At 33.2% G+C, this 21,098-nt stretch overlaps 1 protein-coding gene across 2 annotated transcripts in view; it reads right to left on the bottom strand.

The window, feature by feature from the left end:
* Positions 1-21,098, bottom strand: part of RSRC1 (arginine and serine rich coiled-coil 1) — a 412,093-nt gene that overhangs the window by 321,804 nt on the left and 69,191 nt on the right. For both annotated transcript variants that reach the window (XM_076004375.1, XM_012739769.3), the window contains exon 4: positions 1,296-1,469. In XM_076004375.1, coding sequence (XP_075860490.1) covers positions 1,296-1,469 — 174 coding nt within the window. The remainder of the gene's footprint in view (positions 1-1,295; positions 1,470-21,098) is intronic.

The following is a 21,098-nucleotide window of genomic DNA, read 5'->3' on the forward strand; positions in this document are numbered from 1 at the left end:
TTAACTCTAAGTAATGAATTAGTCCAACCTATAAAGCTGGCCTAGGCTTTCAAAATTAATGTTACCATATGAGAACATTTCTTAAAACCATCTGATTTCCTTGTTTTATTCACTCTTTCATATTCTTACCTTTAAAATCCCCCAAATAATGTTTTATATAATATTAATCCCATATTATTCTATAAAAGTAAAACTTGGTAAGGTGGAAAGCAAAGATTTAATAACCAGTAAACATCATAATTACACTTCACACAGCTATGTAATATCTAAAAACTAAACCAAAAGAAGGAAAAATTGAAAAACAAACAAGAAGCAAGGTAGCTCCTCGTGATACTTCTTATTACTCCTCCTAATCTATATTTTCCAGGCTCAGAACTCTTACCTACATCTTCCATTCAGGTAGTCTTAAATTCAACACTGAAAACTGATTCACTGAAGGTAAACACTTTTATACTAAGATATAAAGTAAACATATTCACATAAAATGTTGAAAAACTGACAAAACGGGATAAATTCCAAGATGTTCTATTTCACAGAAAAAAGACCCCAATGCTAATTTTGAATAAAACAAATGATACGCTGTAAATTTAAGCTGCTAAACAAGAGTGTTTCATTTTGATATCTTCTAATTTGATAGACACCTATGAGTGGATTTCAACCTCCAATGGGACAGAACTAGAATCACTGTTTTAACAACATCAATTATAGAAAATTGACAAAAAATAAAATTCTGGACCTCATAAGCAGATACATTCATTCTAACAAACACATACCTCATAATATTGCCCAAGTCCTCATTCTATATTGAAAGAGGACTGAACAATAGTAAATCACATGGTCCCTTCCCTTTGTTTCAAATTTACCCTTTCCTGCAACAGCTTTGCGATAAGCTAATAGACATCTTTAATCACTAAGCAGTCTTCAAATTTTAAATTTATGTTCATGACCAAAGAAACAGAATGCACAACTTTCCTAAAGAATTAAGTAAATTATACTTTATTTACATACTAAACTTTGATATTGCTGTTTATGTTGTATTTCTAAAATTTGTTATATTATTAAATGAAAATGGAAATGATAATTTTAACACACTAAAAATTTGAGACAACTATTTATAGATTTATCCTTTCTCCTTTCTCTACTTAATTCTCCTCTTTCTCTGTTCATCTTCTTCCACTCTTACAGCAATTTAGCCACAAGGGTAGGAAAACAAAAACCTCAGAGAACAAAAATTTCACTTGAATACTGCCACAGAATCACCAAGTCATCACCACATAAGACTTGCTTCAACTTACCCACGTTTGATGTTGTGTAACTCCTTGTCCTTGCCTTTATCCTTCTCCTTTTCTCTTTTCTCTTTCTCTCTTCCTTTACGTCGTTCTCTATCCCGAGACCGACTACGGGTTCTTCTGTGACTGGACCTTTCACTGCTTCGACTATGAGAACGTGGACGAGGTCTTGACCTGGACCTACAGTAAGCAGATTTTATTAAACAGATTTAGTGTATATTTTGTATTGCGAAATATAAACACCCTTGAAAATTATTTGAAAAAACTAATTAGTTTTAGTCATGGACTCAGAATTTAAATAACTGTGTGAAGCAAGCATCTGAATAATTCTTTATGAATAAGTACGCTCAGCTGAAATGATATATGAGGGAAATATATGTTGCCAACTTTGCAGGAAATTAAAGTGCAATGAACAAGTGTTTGCAAGTGAAAGTCTTGAAGGTTCAAATCAAGTCTCAATAATTCATGTCTCCTCAGATAATGTAACAGATCAAATGTATCTAATCTAATCCACAAGGATAGGTTTTCCCTATCCCTACAATCTCTGTTTCCTTACCTATTCAACCTTATTTCTAATTATTCCAATATAACTATTCATCCACTCTAATCCAGCCATTCTTTGTTTAAAATGACAGCATTAGGTTGAATACATTATGTGCTAAGAAGTAATGATTTCAGGTCCTGGTTACAATAATGACAAGAAAGCCTCTATAAGAGCGACAATCCTACAGATAACTATAAAACAAAAACAACTACAGTTGACCCTCAATAAGGTTTGAATTGCATGGGTCCACTTATATGCAGATTTTCTTCTGCCTCTGCCATCCCTAACAAGGCAAGACCTCTTCTCTGCCTCTTCCTCCTCAGCCTACTCAATGTGAAAACAATGATGATGAAGACCTCTATGATGATCTACTTCCACTTAATGAACAGTCAATATATCTTCTCTTCCTTATGATTTTCTTAATAACATTTTCTTTTCTCTTGTTTACTTTATTGTAAGAATACAGTATATAATACATATAGCATACAAAATACATTTTAATCAACTGTTTATGTTACTGGCAAGCCTTCCAGTCAACAGAAGACTATTAGTAGTTAAGTTTTTGGGGAGTCAAAAGTTATACATGGATTTTCAACTGCATGGGAAGTTGGTATCCCTAACCTCCGAGTTGTTCAAGCGTAGACTATATGTGAAGGCACTGGAAAGTGACCAAAAACATGCAGATTCTGCAGGGGGCCAACACTTGTAGAAAGGAAACAACAATGAGAAAGTTGTCCATTTTATCAACCTCTATTCTGCAGCAAGCCAAAGTCCATGCCATGTAGAACAGATACAACTCCAACAGAAAATTTGCAGGCTTTCAGGGCCCCCAAAAAACAGCACACAGACTCAGAACAACTACTGTAACAGGTAAATGAAAGAGGAATCCTGTAAAAGAGTAAAAAGAGGGACCCCAAAATTCTATATGTAAACTCAATTCAAATCTCTGGTTGAAACCTCAATCAGCACATGAAGGACAGACTCTAAACAGCTAAGAATAGAAGCACTGAACCAAAATTTTAGCTGCCCTCATAGAAACAGAATTTTTACAATTTTAATCCAACCAAGCTATTTTCCTGTTAAACAAAAAATAAGCAAAATGTCAACATTATTAAGAGGAATATAATATTCACAATATGATAGTCACTATGTCCACAATAAAATCCAAAATTACTAGATATACAAAGAAACAGGAAAAATGTGTTCAATCCTGAAGAGAAAATATAATACATAGAGACCAACCCTAAGATGAGCCAATTGTTAGAATTTACAAATAAGGATTTTAAAGTAATAAGTATAACTATGCTTGTAATGAATATAAAACTAGGCAATCTCAGCAGAAAAATTTGAAAATGAAAAAAAAATAGAAAATGTATAACTAAAAAATATAATATCTGAAATGGGATTAAAAGCAGATTGGTAAGAACAGAGGAAGGAATCTGTGTACCTGAAAATAAATCAATCAAAATTATCCAATCTGAATAGCTAAGCAGAAAAAAGATTACTGATAAGAAAAGAAAGACAGATCCCTGGGATGATGTATATGACAAGATTCAAACGTCTAAGATGTTTATTTAAACTCAGAAGTGGAAAAGATAGAGAATGAGACAAAACATTTAAGTGGTGGTAAAAAATTTTCCAAATTTAGTGAAAGACAAATTTACAGATTCTAGAAGTTCAATAAATCCCAAGTAAGATAAATATGAAGCAGCACACGATTAGGAATACAACAGTCAAATTAATAAAAACTAAAGGTGAAGAGAAATCTTAAAAGTATTCAGAGAAAAACACCTTACATACAAGGGAGCAATGTTACAAATTATCGCTGCTGATTTCTCATCAGAAATAATGGAGATCAGAAGATAGTGGGAAAAAATTCTTAACATGAAGAAAGAAAAAAAAAGTCCACCTAGAATTATATACTCAGAAAAATATCCCTCAGAAAATTATATACTCAGAAAAATATCCCTCAAGAATAAAAGTAAAATAAGGACCTTTTTGAGATAAAGGGAAAGTAAAAAATTATCATCAATGGCAAACTTTCATCACAACAAATACTAAAGAAAGTTCTTCAAGAGAAATAATAACAAATGGAAAACTTGGATCTTTAGAAAGGAATGAAGACTACTAGAAAGAGTAACTATAGGGGTAAATATCAATAATTATTTATTTCCCTTAATTTATTTAAAATATACATAGTGCTTATAGTAAAAATTATAATGTTTTACTGTTGGGACTATAATGAAGGTAGATGTAATACACATCTCAAGGTGGGGAACCTGCAACATGTGGCCTTCTGGATCTTTGAATGCAGCCTTTTCAATGAATCCAAATTTTACAGAACAAATCATTTCAATAAAGCAATTTGTCTTGTGAAGTTTGGATCTGTTTAAGTGGCCACACTAGGGGATCTGGAGGGCTACATGTGGCCTCAAGGTCGCAGGTTCCCAACTCCTGCACTGCGGAGAGCAGAAGAACAACTACTTAAACAAAACAAAGAAGAAAAGAAGTATAGCTAAAAAGCCAAAAGATGAATTAAAAAGAAATTCTTAAAAATACTCATTAATCCAAAAGGAAGCTGGAAAAGCAGTACAAAGGAACAAAAAACAGAGCGGACAAATATAAAATGTGATTAGATTTACATCTAATTATATCTATAAATATAGTAAATGTTAATAAACTACTTAAAAGGAAGAGCTTATGAAATGAATTAAAAAGCAACACACATGGGGACACCTGTGCCAAAAAAAAGCAACACACAACAATATGCTGTTTATAAAATATGTACTTTAAATATACAGACAGGTTGAAAGTAAATGGCTAAAAAATACATGCATCATGCAAACAGTAAACACAGAAAGGCTGAACTAAATATATTAACGTCACATAAACTAGACTTCAGAAACTAAGCATATCACCAAAATGAAAGTGGGTACTTCATAATGATCAAAGGGTCAGCTCATAAGTAGAAATCATATAAAAAATGTATATCTGACCACAACAGAAGTAAAGTGGAATTTAACAATAAGACATCTAGAAAAAACTTATATATACAGAAATTAAATCATACCCTTTTAAATAGTTCACAGGTCAAGTAAGAAATCACAAGAGGGCCAGGCACAGTGGCTCATGCATGTAATCCCAGCACTTTGGGAGGCTGAGATGGCTTGCTTGAGGCCAGGTGTTCAAGACTAGCCTGGGCAACATAGTGAGACTCTATCGTCATAAAATAAAAAATAAAAAAACTTTAGGTAAGCATGGTGGCACACGTCGGTAGTCCCAGCTATTTGGGAGGCTCAGACAGGAGGACTGCCTCAGCCCAGGAGTTCAAGGATATTTTGAACTGAAGACTGTGGATGATGAAGAGTTCACATGAACTAGTTCTGGGTAACTAGGATATACGTAGGGCTTGAAGAGAACTACATAACTTTCAGCAGCAGTAATGCTTGTGCTCTTCCATCTCTAATGGGTTCACTCAGTAAACAAAAAAGAATACAGGATCATAAACCCACAAACTTTTTTAAATGTGATCTTGAGAAGTTATAATTATTTATTCCTACTAATGTAACATGGGTTTAATTATTTTATTGTCCTAATTTACAAATATTAAATTTCTACCATTTTCTCTGGAAGTTTCTCTGACTATTCCTAATTTTGAAACATGACTATTTTTCCATATCAAAGTTTTATCATCACAACTTACTACCCCCACAGATGTTAGCCTATTCCTTTCTGATTAAATTTTTCTATTACATGTGGATATATGGAAATTTTAACAGATTATTACTAAAATTTACCCAATTTTAAAGTTTTCTGTTTAAAAGAGAGCAATAATAAAAATGGGGGGGAGCCTTTCTCGTGATAACCTCAGACACTACAGATATATATATATAATGTGTATATAAACATGCAGGGTTTTATCTTAATTTGGTTCTACACTGCTTAAGACCAAAATATGATTCAAGCAATTAGCTGCAAAAATGTAGAGTAACAAAAGGCAGGTGAATTAGTTTAAACTCTAACAAAACTCTAAGATCTTCTTTTTTAAATAAAGCTCCAATATAAGCTAATGTAATTGTAATATATAGCATTGGACAAAATGTTCAACTATTTGTGGATTACAGATGAGGTGGCTTTTGGTAAAATTACGTTTTTACTGTACTCTTAGAACTAAATGCTATCTGTCACTAATATACCCCAAATTATATAAGTATTAACTTAAAAAATGAAGAGTTCCTCAAATAATGGTGTCCTTGAACAAGATATTTCCTCTCTGAGCATCTGTTTCCTTATCTGCAAAATGGGAATAATAATTACCTTACTATGATGATGACATAATAGGACCTAACTGGGTTGTGAGATAACAAACAGGTGATTTCGGAGAAGGTGGCAGGCACTAAGAAGTAATTGAGGGAGGTACCAATTTTAATGAATCTGAATTAAGGTGTTTGAAATACATTTCCCTCATACCATAATTCCAGTAAATTCACTAATCCAGTAAAGAGTAGCATTCTGATTTTGACACATCTTTAAAATCTTGGGACTGGTATAAAGATCACTCAATGTAGTTCTTCTTTTATATAGGAAGGTGAATAATAATCTGAAGAACTAAAATCCATGTCTTCTCCACAGATAACCTTTAGTAACCAAATATAATACATGATCTTCAGTGGTTGCTATTAACAGGAAGAACATACCTGCCATCCAAGTCCAAGTCTTTTGAGTACAAAAGTGGATATTCCAGGGACATATGTAGGTCTATTTTTTTTTTTTTTCGAGACAGTCTCACTCTATTGCCCAGGCTAGAGTGCCGTGGCATCAGCCTAGTGCACAGCAATCTCAAACTCCTGAGAAGGGTGTATACTTACATAATGGGTACAGTGCGCACCACCTGGGGATTGGACATGCTTGAATCTCTGGCACGTTGGGGGGGGGGGGAGGGGTGGCAGGGACAATATATGTAACCCTAACAATATTTGTACCCCCATAATACGATGAAATAAAAGGGAAAAAAGACTGGGCTCAAGTGATTCTTCTGCCTCAGCCTACCGAGTAGCTGGGACTACAGGCATGCGCCACCATGCCCAGCTAATTTTTTCTATATATTTTTTAGTTGGTCAATTAATTTCTTTCTATTTTTAGTAGAGACTCACTCTTGCTCAGACTGGTTTCAAACTCCTGACCTTGAGCAATCTTCCTGCCTTGGCCTCTCAGAGTGCTAGGATTATAGGTGTGAGCCACCATGCCCGGCCCCTATGCAGGTCTTGAAGGGGGTACTATAACATGAAGACAACAGGGCTAAACTGGCACAGTCCGAGAGAAATCAGAGTATAATCACTCTCCTATAACCATTACAGCAAAGCTACATAGTGCAATTAGCAGGGAGGTCTTACATTGATTACTAGGTACTCAACCATCCTTTAGCATCTTCTTTCCCAATCACTGCTATTCCTCCCAACTTAGCCAATTAATGAACTAAACAAGTTCACTTTATCTCCAAATTCAGCTCATGGTTTGCCTTAACAGAAAGAATCCACTGTAGAAAACATATGCCTAACATTCTCCAAAGTGATCACTACTCACCTACTACTTCATATAAGCAATACATGTCATTCTGGAATATTCTCCTATAAATGGTGCTGGTGTGGTTCAACGAACTACGATAGCAATAGCATATCTATAAATTAAGGCACTCACGATGTCAAATTTAAGAAAATTGAAAGTTTTAAACATCACAGTAGGCAATAGAAACACTGGGTCTTCCCCCTAACCCCAATGTCTTAATGTTCATTATTTTAATCCTCATATGGCAGGCCTCTTAATCTCGCTTATAGGTTGAAAGTAGCAAAAAAAGTGACTCCAAAAAATACACATGGGGAAAAGACAATAAATTTAAAAACACAGGCAGAAAAAAAAATTAATAAAGGCTGTTAAAAAAAGAGCTACAGGCCGGGAGCGGTGGCTCACGCCTGTAATCCTAGCACTTGGGGAGGCAGAGGAGGGAGGAGTGCTCGAGGTCAGAAGTTCGAAACCAGCCGGAGCAAGAGCAAGACTCCGTCTATACTATAAACAGAAAGAAATTAATTGGCCAAGTAATATATATAGAAAAAATTAGCCGGGCATGGTGGCACATGCCTGTAGTCCCTGCTACTCGGGAACTGAGGCAGCAGGATCGCTTGAGCCTAGGAGTATGAGGTTGCTGTGAGCTAGGCCGATGCCAAGGCACTCGCTCTAGCCTGGGCAACAAAACGAGACTCTGTCTCAAAAAAAAAAAAAAAAAAAAAAAAAAAAAAGCTACAAACTGAAGCACAGATTTAAAATGAACTAAGCTGCTAATTCTTAGCTGTCATAAGAATTACGTTACACAATTTTGAAGAAAACTCACATCCTAGACATATGAACGATCCTATTTACTTTATTAAGTAACTTTACTTATAAATTTGAAGGATCGCCATAGAGAAAAAAGTACCAGATCAAAGAGATTTCCTATCATGACCAAACAAAAAAGCCAAAGAAATCATATTAAAATTTAAGATGGTATTTGTCCCTCATTCCTTAAATAAATACCTTTCTGATAAATCACTCTAGAAGTCTCTAAAGTACCAAAGCCAATATGGAGATATATTATAAGCAAAGAAACATTTGATAAAAAATGTGGCACTCTAGAACACACAATATATAAGCAATAAATGGACAGCAAGATGTCCTATTATACCAGATAAATGCTTTCAATATCTACAGAATAAGAAGAATCACCATAACATTCCTACATAAAATGAATTACTGCCCTCAAAAACCAATTTGTCAAGTTTCTTAATTGGCTAATAAGTTCTAAACACATGTAATCAAAACAAATACTCTAATATTTTGTCTTTTAAAAAAATACTACAATAGTCTCTTGAGTTAAGTCCTCTAAAGACTACATTTGCCATAAAATAAACCTGTAATTAAAATTAAATAATATATTTACACAAAAACTATTGAACAAAACTATTGAACAAAAACTATCATGGACTTCATGTCAGGATGACATTTTGAACATGGGCATCTAATTTTATCCCCTGCCAAAATCCATCTAAAATAATAACACGGGTAATTTTTTTTAATAGGATCTACAGTCTAGGAAAGATATACTTTGGAAAGAGAGGTGCCCACTGTTAGCTTGGTGGTGCTAGAAAATTAGAAAACAAGGTGCTGAAGATGAGGGCTCTATAAAAACAAGATTGCATCCAAAGGATCTGAAAACAGACCTAGCTGTCACCACAGAATTCTCCATTTATTAAAGAAATGCCCCTCACTATACTAAACAGTACAGTGCCATTCCAGAAACCTTACAGCCATACAAAACCTGCAGTCTATCTATAGAATTGTCTATTACTGTTGGTCCAGGAAAATCCTGCACATTATCATGAACAAAAAAAAAAGAAATATAATATCCATACAAAGAAACTAAAGAAAAGTATCAAATTTTTTTAAAAATGCAAATATGTCTCATAAAAAGAATATATGAAGCAGAGAAGACTAAAATATAACACTCTAGCATAAATCAAACATAAAGAAACAAGCAAAACAAAAGTTCAGAACAAAAGTGGACAAATAACAGGAAGATATGAAATGACTGCTATCTGATTTTAGGGGGAAAAAATTTTTAAAAAGAAAAAGTCATCTCAGAAATGAATACTATATTACAAGGTGCTCAAGTAGAATAAGACTAAGCATATAATAAAAAACATAGATGTTATGAAGGAAAGAACCAAGAAAAATAAAATAAAATAAAATAAAAATAGTAGAAGAATCAGAGAAAGTGATATAAAGAAGAGGCAAACAAGGAACATCCAACATAACTGAGGCTCTAAAAAAAAAAAAGGTAACATTATAGATTACAATCATAATGAAAATCACTTGTGGAACTAAAGGAATCTACATGTAGAAAGGGTCATCTGTATATCTGGGGAAATAAGCTAACCATACTTAACTCCTGAGATGTATACTGATAAAGTTACTGAACATTAAAGATAAAGGAAAAAGAATACTCTGATTAAGTCACTAACAAACAAAGAGACTCAAATTGGCAGCAGTCTTCTCAACTGTAAGATACACAGTAAAGCAATGGCTTTAATTTTCCCTGAGGAACTCATGAAAAAAGAAGTGTGTTCACAATGTTACCTGCAGCCAAGCTATCCTTCAAGAATCAAAGCTACATAAAAAAAAAAAAGAATAAAAGTAATAATTTATGTTAGATACCAATAAGTCAAGGACATGCTACAATTTCTAGATAAACTCAAAGTATACTTAAAAGAATATAAACTAATAAGCCAGCCAGGTGCAGTGGGGTCATGCCTGTAATCCCTGTACTTTGGGAGCCTGAGGTGGGTGGATCCCTTGAGGCCAGGAGTTCATGACCAGCCTGGGCAACACAGTGAGACCCTTTCTCTATAAAAAATTAAAAATTCACTGGGTTAACGGTGGTGTGTGCCTTTAGTCCCAGCTACTCGGGAGACTGAGGCAGGAGAATCACTTGAACCCAGGAGGTTTGAAGTTGCAGTGAGCTATAATGACACCACTGTACTCTAGCCTGGGAGAAAAAGGAAGACCCTGTCTCAAAAAAAAAAAAAAGTAGAATATAGCTAAAGCACAGCTCAGCTAAAAATCTATAGAGCTAAATGCCCATATAAGAAAAGCATAAAAGCTAAAAATAAATGATCTAAGCATCTATCCAAAGAATTAGCAAAAGAAAAGAAAATTAAACTCAAAGGTGAAAGGAAAGAAAGGGAAAAGAAGCAAAAATTAATGAAACAAAAGATCAGGAAAGACAAAAGCTAATCTTGGAAAAGATTAATAAAGTTGATAAACTCTTGGTGGAAATGATTTAAAAATAGAGAAATCACAAATAAAATTATCTGTATTAGAATATTTAAGAGTTAAAAGCTATGAGAATAACCCTTCTACCATAAGCAACTAGAAAAGCAGATAAAACCGTATGAAACAACTGTTTCAAACACTGCACGACAGGTAGCATAGGACGGTGATTCCCCCCAAAAAGGGAGACAAAAAACGAAGCCCTTGGTATGCCCCAACTTACTGCCTTGGTTGCAGGCCACAGAGAAAGAACAGGGAACCTAAACAAAGTCTGGTGGATTTGCTGAGTTAAGGAGACAGACTTTTAGGTAGGCCAAGGTTACTAGAATGTGCAAGAAATTCTACCAAAAAGGAGGAAGTTGGACAGAAAAAGGAATACAGAAACCTGTGATAGGGTCCCCTAGATCTTCTGATAAAGTGAAATTCCATGGGACCAGAGGAAAATATACTGGAAAGCAGAATTCCTAAATATCATACAGGGAGAAACAATGTTTCCACCAACCAGAGTAGAAACACCTTGCACATAGGCATTGCATAGAGTCAAGTATTAATACTGGAGCGAAATTAGCCACATAGTAAATTCACCCTGGACCCATCCTAATAAAGCCTAAAACCAAGCTTTGATATTTACGAAGTTAGATCACGGCTATGTGAGGATTCATTATACTATTCTCTACTTTAATTAATGCTTATATTTTTCCTTTCAAAGGTTAAAAAAAATTATTTGAAACTTCATTTATAAACCTGTTATTTGAAACTCACCATAAAAATCACAATGGCTAGTTTTTCAGTCCAATCCACATAAGACTAATGAGAAAGCACCTGAAACCTTACACAAACACACTCACCAGAAACTACACTATTTCTTTGGGGAAAATACACAAGTTCTGAATTTTAACTAAGACAAATTAAGCAGGCAAATATTTTTCAGGTTTAGTTACTCATTGTCACCTCATCCGCCTTCGAGAAACCTGTTTAAATCAGCCTAAGTGTCAAATGTTCTAAACCGCAAAACCAAGGTCAACTGTCCTCACTAGGGGCAGAGGCCCAAGCCTCTAGTTGCTATAGATCAAGTGTTTATAAACAGGGATTGTTTGTATATTCCTGATATGTAATTTCCTACTTATACTGCCCAACTGAAATAATATCTTATCAAAATTCCAGATACATTTACTTGGACCTATAACTCACATCAAGTTTTACAACTGAGTTATCAGAATTTGAAGCTGGTAAATAAAAATCAAAATCAATCTCTCATTTACTATAATAGTTAATGCTCTAAAATACACATAGCAATATTCTTGTTTAGTATATGTCTTATTTAGCAATGTTATAGGGCATAACACTTTCCCATATTATTGTCAAGGATCTTCTATGTACTAAGAAACATGCTGGTTGTATTCATGTACTTTTTATCTCAATTCTCCACAGTATTTCAACAAAAAGTTATTATTTCTTCTCCTTTTGGTATTTTGGAGATTTTTTTTCCTTTTGGGGTAGCTGTTTTTGTTTGGTTTTTACTTTGAGAAAACTGAACTCTTAAAAGTTCAGAGGTCACAGAGCCAACGAGTGATAAAACTGAAATCTGAACCCAGGTTTGTGTGCATCCTTTCAACTATACCACACCAACAGTGAGATCTGATTGCAGTATCATTTTCAAATAAAATCTATAAAATGGAAAATAAATATCTACACATATTCATTTCTGAAATATTATTGAAAGATTTAACTCTACCTTATTATAAGTAGATCTATTTAACTAAATATCTTAGAATTCTTACATCAACCTTCGAAATTCCCAATCATCATCTCTAGTCTCCCCATTAAAAAAAAAGTTATTAGAAGTTAGAATTGGGAAAAGGAAAAAAAAGTAAAAGAGAAATGCAGAATGTCAGTGGCTCCCCCACTAAAAAAGCATATAACCCACCCACTATGCCAAAGGTTAAGTCATTTAGTCAAGTTCAAAGATCTTCAAAGACTTCTTAGATCCAGATAAGCCCATATGTTACCAAAATTCTGTGAAAAAGCTATTACTTTCCAATCTGCTTCTCATGTTTAAGATACAGAACACACAGATGCTTGGCATCACTCATCAGTCTTCCTAAATTTTCACACCAGATAATCAAGGTCCACCAGTGACTTTTCTATCTAAAAATCGTAGAAATGTCTTTATTCCATCAGTGCCTGTTTCACTTGTTATATCTGAAAGTAACCATAAAAGACCATTCAGTTACTGTACAATAAGTGTTAATTTGCTAATTTCTTCACAGGTAATCAATTAAAATGTAAAATATTGGATAAAACTAGTTGCACTAAATTTAACAGCTGCTCCATAAGCATAATTAGTTTCACAAGGTCCATATGTATTCTGAACAGAGACAGAGTTGAAACAAATAGACAGATTTTAAACAAGTTTGAGAAAATCTGCATTTAATTAGCAGGTGGGCACTACAACTGCATAACGTTTTTATACATTTATATTTATGAAGTGACAGAAGATCTAAAGGCTTTTTAAAACAGCGTTTATTGTTTGAATGGGAACTGTTTTGCTGCATGCTAAAGTGATTTAAATCCTATAGCTCTGCTTTGAAAAAAATCATAAATGGTGAAAGAAAACATGTGGAAAACTGTAAAACTAGAAAGAATTTGCGACAAAAAACAGATACACATACCATAACTAAAAGGAAACTACACTTAATTAAATGTACACTGCATCTGGAATATCAGCCTAATAAAATGTGAAACTATTAATTTTCATTGTTCTAAAGGAAATGAGGTCAGTGTCATTTAATAATTCCCCAAATTACACTGGGCTAACTCATTGGACTATATGTTCTGGACACCATCTAATCTTAAAATGCTATATATTTTACAATATCCTTAAGTTAAACTTTTTAAATAAAGGCATTTAAATTACAAAGGGGTAAAAGAATAAAATCAGCAAATGAAATTCTTTAGCAGCTGTTAGCTACTAGCTTTATGTGTTAAACCTTATGGCTTTGGGTGATGTTTTTCATGGATGACCATAATAAGTATCACACTTGTTAGTTCTTGTTAATACTAAAATCATCACTTTAAATACAGAAGTACAATACCTAATTTTAAAAATCAATATATTTAATCACCATTAATTTTAAAATGTATAAAAACTAAAAGTTAATTTTTGAACATAAAATGTTTTCAGGACGCTTAAATAAAGCAATAATAATAATTTTTATAAGATAAACTGACAATTTTCCAAAATTGAAGAATGAAGCAAATTCATACATTGTCTACCTGTATGAGGGAAAGTTACAGAGAGGAGTGCTTAAGTAAACCAGTACCTTAAAAGTTAACTATTTCCTCACCTAACCAAATAAATAGTGCATATTATCCTACTTAGGTATTAACAGCACCAAACTTCAAAATTTCTTTAAATAATAAGGTCCATATATGTGAACAAATTTAAATTATTAAACATTAATTTTGATTCTGATATACTATTTTAGGAATTAAAAAAATCAATGTGCTTTCTAATGTGACAGGTAAATCTGTTCATGAATATTTAAGTGTTCATGGAATCCATGTAACAAAAAAATTTAAACAAATATGACTGTAAAATCAAACTCTGATAACTATGTGTTTTGTAATCAACTTAATGATTACTTCATATGCAAAAATAAAACAGAAAAAATACAGATCACTCTCCCCAAAAATAATTAAGATTTTTGTAATCATAATTTTTCTTTAAAGATTATTTTTATTCATAGGAGATAAACATTTAAAGAAACAAAATCTTAATATGTCTTAATTACAGCAAATTTTATTAACATAAATCTGGAAGAAAAACTTAAGACACTAATAGTTCAGTTTATGTACTAAAAATAGTCTTTTAAAAATTCAAGTCTTTTAAAAGCCTCAAGTGACTTGCTGCAAGATTTAATTCAATTTAACTGTGTAAAACATAACATTTTAAATGGACAGAATGAATAGTTTACAAATTAGATCAATACCTTAAGATTTCCAACTCACCTGTTTTTTACTGCTTTTCCTAATCTGTGAATAAGTTCTAAATTGTTTATGTCAATATTTTAATTGCAAAAAAAAGCTTTAATGGTAATAAAAGAATTGGAGAAAGTGGGATGCCTCAGGCATGAAAAATCTCAATGGTCACCATATTTTATAAATGAAAAGCAGAATGCAGGTATACCCAGCATTGTTGTGTATTGTATTGCATTGTGTTATATTGTATTGTATACTCAGGTACAAGAGGAAGAAGGCTTGAAATCAAGGGCATATGTTAGTATATTTCTTGATTTGTGTGAATACTTCAAAAATAATCCTTATTTTAATTTTTTTCATAAATTGTATAATAGGAAGAAGAAGAGACTGAAAATTCAAAAATCATACTTTTTCTTAGTTTTCTCCATGGATTTTTATCCTGCATGTTTCCTGGGTGATTTAATAAATGTATTCCTAAATGCAAGTTCAAGATCCAGTATAAATAACTGATTTTATATTATTGAAAACAACATGAAGAAGTAAATAAAATACATTTAAAAGTGGGACCTTGCCCCATAGCACCTTGTATGTGTGGATTTTTATCAACAATAAGACCAAAAATGGTCTTTGGGCTCATATTCAAACTTACAAATTATTCTTTTATTTTTTATTTCTATAACTCCTTTTTTATAGGAGTCCTTCCTAAAAAGAAATGGTCTCCATATATAATTACATCTATTTTTAGCTGATATTTTACTGTTTAAACAAAACAGTAAAAACATAACTCTGTTACTAAATCAACTTTAGAGTGAATAGCCTTTAAGTTCACTAGAAGCTCAACTTACACAGCCATTACAAAAGTACTTTTTAAAAAAAACTATCACTCATTTCCATTCTTTTTACTACTGAATAAGGGAAGAAGTTATATTTTTAAAAAAACATTATGAAGTATCATTTTACTTGAACTGGAATAGAAGAAAAAATAAGGAAATTACATTAAAACTCAATTTATTCTCTTGAAAGGTATTTTTTAAATCCTCAGATTATCACCCACAGCTTTCCTTATAGATAATCAAATAGAAACAAAGTTTACTTTCTTACTTTTATCTGCATTACTAACATTAACTTATTTATCTTTATCTGCATCAGTAACAGATTAAAGTAGAGGAAGAGATAAGAAAGGGGAAAGGGACAATTGGAAGGAGTGATAATTGACAAAAATCACATAAAAGGAGAATACAGAATAAACTTAAAAATCAGGCATTGGAAACTATCAAATCAGAATAGTGTGGGACCAGATAGTGCTTTATAACATTACTATACAGCTCAGCACCATATCATAATTAATATTCATAAAAGTCTCAAGTTATTAGCAAAAACAGAATACAACTGGACTTAAACTTCCTTTAAAAAGAACCTGCTACTCAGGAGAAATAAAAGCTGGAATATCTATACTTAAGAGAAGAATAATATTCAAAACATATTATATCAGAAAAAAGGAATCCTAATTATTTTATTTGAACCATTCTTTCCTTGAAGGCAAAGCACTCCATTTGGGCAAAAAGAAGCCTAAAATAAAAAAGATGTTGACATAAACTCTCAAAGTATTTTCCAGTAACAGCCTACAACATTAATTCTGGGAGTCTGAAGAAACCTAAGACTGTCCTAAGTGCTCATGTTTGGGCCTGAGTAACCCAAAGAGCCCAGGATACTAAGAACAGGAAAATTCCTAAGATATGTAGTAGCCTGAAATGCTTGAGAGTTCTACCAGGCCAGTGAGTTATGAAGAAATTTAAAACAAAATTTATAACCTCAGGCTCATTCACAAGCCAATTAAACCCAGTTAGTGAGTGTCCCTACGACGCTAAGAAAAAGTATTTGTAAAATTAGCTTATATTCGTTAACTGTCAGTTATATGTTTGACATTTTGAACTTTACAAATGATTTGTGATTAACTTTGAAAATTCAGAAGACAGAAACACATTGAAAATCTTCCTGCCTTTTAGGCCTTTGCACCGATTCTTCCGCCTTAACACAACACTGTTTCCCAGATATCTCAGAGCTCCCGCCCAACCTCCTTCAAATCTCTGCCTACATGTCTTCTTCTCATTAAGCTCTATTATTTCTAACCTGTTAAATATTGAAACCTGCCCTCTCTCTTGATCTTCAGAACTCCCAATGCCCCATATCTTGTTCTGTTTTTCTCTTTTCCATTGCATAGACCTAACATACTACATAATTTACTTATTTATAATATTTATTGTTCATTGACTATCCTCCTTGCTACAATGTAAGCTCTATGAGGGTAGTTTCTTTCACTAATGTATTCCAGGTTCCTAGAATTGTGCCTGTCACAAAAAAAGGCTCAAATATTTGTTTAAAATGAATAAATAAATTCATGTACTACTTTCCCAATTTGTGTTCTATCTTCTAAAATCTGCACAATTATTTAATATTTTTCCTTAATAAATTTACTTAAATATTTATCTGATTTGTTGTTTTCCATGTATCTAAATTATCCTAATATTAGAAACTAATAAGATTTTCTCCTTTTTTTGAGACAGAGTCTGACTCTGTTGCCTAGGCTAGAGTGCAGTGGTACCATTATAGCTCACTGCAACTTCAAACTCCTGAGCTCAAACAATCCTCCCACCTCAGCTTCCTGAATAGCTGAGACTACACCATGCCCTGCTAATTTTTTCTATTTTTAGTAGAGACAGGGTCTTGCTCTTGCTCAAGCTAGTCCCAAACTTCTGGACTCAAACAATTTTCCTACCTTGGCCTACCAAAGTGCTAGGATTACAGGCATGATCCACAGTGCCTGCCTCCTCCTCTTAAATAATAAAATAGCATGTATACAACAGATTAATTATAGTAACACTATAACTTTTGTTCAAATTGACATTGCTCTGTCTCTCTCACGCTATGATAGTAACACCTAAGAAAACTAATAAAATAAATTTAGATAAAATGACTTCTTTTTATCACTAGTTTTCCAACAAAAGGTATACATATATTTCCAATTTTATGCAAGGGAATGAGAAAGTAATCCAGTCCACAAAGAGCCAAAATTTGCTGCATTTTCTTAATTCTGGGATCACTATCATCACACTCTCCCAAATACAGACACTTCCCTAGATAACAGAAATTTGTCTCATGTATCCAGAACTTCATCTCTAAACCAGTCTTTCTAATAAATGTCCAAAAAGGATCCTAAGCATATCACATTTTACAAATTCATTTTGCTCCCTTGTCCTCAGAGCCTTAATTAATATCTAATGTTTCTCAATACAGTTTGAGAAAAGCATTTCATAAGTTTTCAGGACAAGAAATGGTTTTGCTGACTATCTAGTTCAGTAATTCTCAGCCATGGCCACTTATCAATTTACCTGGGAAGCTTTGAAAAATATAAATATGGTAAAAAAATGAACATCCGAGCCCAGGAGTTTGAGGTTGCTGTGAGCTAGGCTGACGCCACGGCACTCACTCTAGCCTGGGCAACAAAGCGAGACTCTGTCTCAAAAAAAAAAAAAAAAAAAAAATGAACATCAATCTAAACCTCACAACTTATACAAAAATTACTTCAAAATAGATCACAGACTTAAATGTAGAACATAAAACTATAACATTTCTAGAATAAAACATAAGAGGAAAAAGCTTCCAAATCTAGTGGTTGGCAAGGACTTTTTAGATTTATTAATAACACCAAAAGCATAGATTTGATACCATAAAAGAAAAATTTGCTAAAACTAGACTTCATCAAAATTTAAAATGCTTGCTCTGTGAAACTCTGTGAAGAGGATGAAAAGACAAGCTACAGAAAGGGATAAAATATTTTTGATATAAAAACTCAAAATTCAACAATAAAAAAAACCCAACCTATTAAATTAGAAAAAAAGAACAAAACACATTAACAGATATTTCACCAAAGAGGATATAAAGATAGCAAATAAGTACATGAAAAGATACTCAATATCATTAGCAATTAGAGAAATGCAAATTAAAACTACAATGAGACCCAGCATGGTGGCTCAAGCCTGTAATCCTAGCACTCTGGGATGCTGAGGTGGGAGGATCACTGGGGGCTCAGGAGTTCATGACCAGCCTGAGCAAGAGTGAGATCCTGTAGTGTCAGCTACTCAGGAGGCTGAGGCAGGAGGATCACTTACACCCAGGAGTTTAGGCTGCAGTGAGCTATGATGATGCCACTGCACTCTACCTAGGGGGACTGTCTCAAAAAAAAAAAAAGGAAATTGAACTCCTCTCCTAACTCCCCACTTTCATACATATATATATATATATTAAAAACACCATAATGAGATATCAATATACAACTGTCAGAATGGCTAAAATAAATAGCAACATTAAATGCTGGTGAGGATATAGAGAAACTGGATAGCTCATATAGATAGTGCTAGTGGGAATGTAAAATGGTACAGCCACTCTAGAAAACACTTTGGCAGTTTCTTACAAACTTAAATATACAACCACTATGACTCAGCAATGTATTCTTGAGCATACATACCAAAGAAATGAAAACTTAATATATTCACACAAAAACCTATACAGGAATTATTATAACAGCTTTTTTCATAATATCACAAACTAAATCTATCACAAAATAACCCAGACATCTTTCAATATTTGAGCAGTTAAACACACTGAGTTACAACCATATCATGAAATAATACTCAGCAACAAAAAGAACAAATTATTGATACATGTAACAACTTGGATAAAGCTCCAGGGAATTATGTTGCGTGAAAAAAGCCAATCTCAAAGGTTTCATACTATATAATTCCATTTACATATAGCATTCTTAAATGATAAAAATGACTTTAAAAAAACCAAGATTGGTAGTTGCCATGTGTTCAAAAGGGGTATAAGGGAAGTAGGTGTGGCTATAACAGGGCAACATGACAGATTCTTATAGTTGATATTCCCTATCTTGACTATAATAACAATGCTAACATTCTGGTGGTGATATTACATTATAGTTTTTGCAAGACATTACCAATGAGGATACTGCGTAAATGGTGCATAGGATCTCTCTGCATTATTTCTTATACCTGCATATGAATCCATAATTATCTCAAAATGAAAAGTTCAATCTTAAAAAAATACACAGACATATTATTCTGAAGGTACTAGCCAATACAATTAAACAAGATAAAATAATGAGAGGCATAAGAAATGGAAAGTATTACTACATGCAGAACTATACTTAGAAAATTCTGTGGAGAAAAAGAATAACAAAATTAACTTAAACCATAAAAGAATTCAGCAAGGTTAGCAGGATATAAAATTAACATATAAAATCAATACCATCCATATGTACAAATAACCAGTAAGAAAACACAATGGATGAGAAAATCCCATTTACAATAGCAACTTAAAAATATTTAGGAATAAACATAACAAAAAATATTCAAAACCTAATTTTTTAAAAAAACTGTGTAATGCTCCTGAAACAAACAGAAGTAAACTAGAACAAATGGACAGACATTTCTTCTCATTGGTTCATTTGTCTCAACTTCACCAAGTTATCAGGTTTCATTCAACCATAAAATCATGAACAATTCCTCATCTAACAATTCCAACATCTAGTTTATCTTAGAGCTGGCATCTGTTGTCTTTTCCCTTAAATATTAGTCCATTTTCCTGGTTCTCTGTGTGCTGAGTACTTTTGAATTGTATCCCGGACATTTTGAATATCACGTTGTGAGGCTCTATATCCTATTAAAATCCTCTGTAGAATGTTGATTTTGTTGTGTTTTTTTAGCAAGAAATTAACCCAGTTTGTGTTAAAAGTAATTATAGATTGGAATAGTGTCACTTTCTGCAGGTCGTAGTTCAACATCCATCCAGTTTCCAAAGCTTTTATTATGCTGCCTTGAGCCTCTCATGTGCAGCTTAAGAGTGTGTCCAGGACTTTTGCCAGTCCTATACAGAATAAGAGGAGCCCTTTCTCCAGTTCTCCCCTTTCTAAGATTACTCCTACAGTCTCTGGTGCCCAGTAACAACTTTTCCCAGACCTCTGTCAAAAATATGGTTGTTTTCTTGGAGTTTTAGCTACCTGTACTGCCATATGATGCAATTCCACATGACTGGGATGGCTCTTGGGGCAAACAAAGCAGTGAGAGAAAAGACGGAGGAAAAAACAAGAGTTCCACATTCCACATCTGGGCCAGAAAAGGACAAAAGGAAAAATATGAAAGAAAAAAAAACCCACAATGATTGTTCCTATACTCTCTGGATTATAGGATCTCCTTTCTCATCTTCTAGCTAGAAGCATGGGAGTTTTCTCTAAGAGTTTATGCTGCTGTGCAATTCTACAATTGGGACAGTAAAGAAGAAATAAAAATGCTCAATTCAGTGCATATAGGTCACTTCTTCAAGTTCTGACTATTCTCCCCAATCTGCTT

The sequence above is a fragment of the Microcebus murinus genome, chromosome 1 (genome assembly GCF_040939455.1).
Source record: "Microcebus murinus isolate Inina chromosome 1, M.murinus_Inina_mat1.0, whole genome shotgun sequence".
Classification (NCBI taxonomy): Eukaryota; Metazoa; Chordata; class Mammalia; order Primates; family Cheirogaleidae; genus Microcebus; species Microcebus murinus.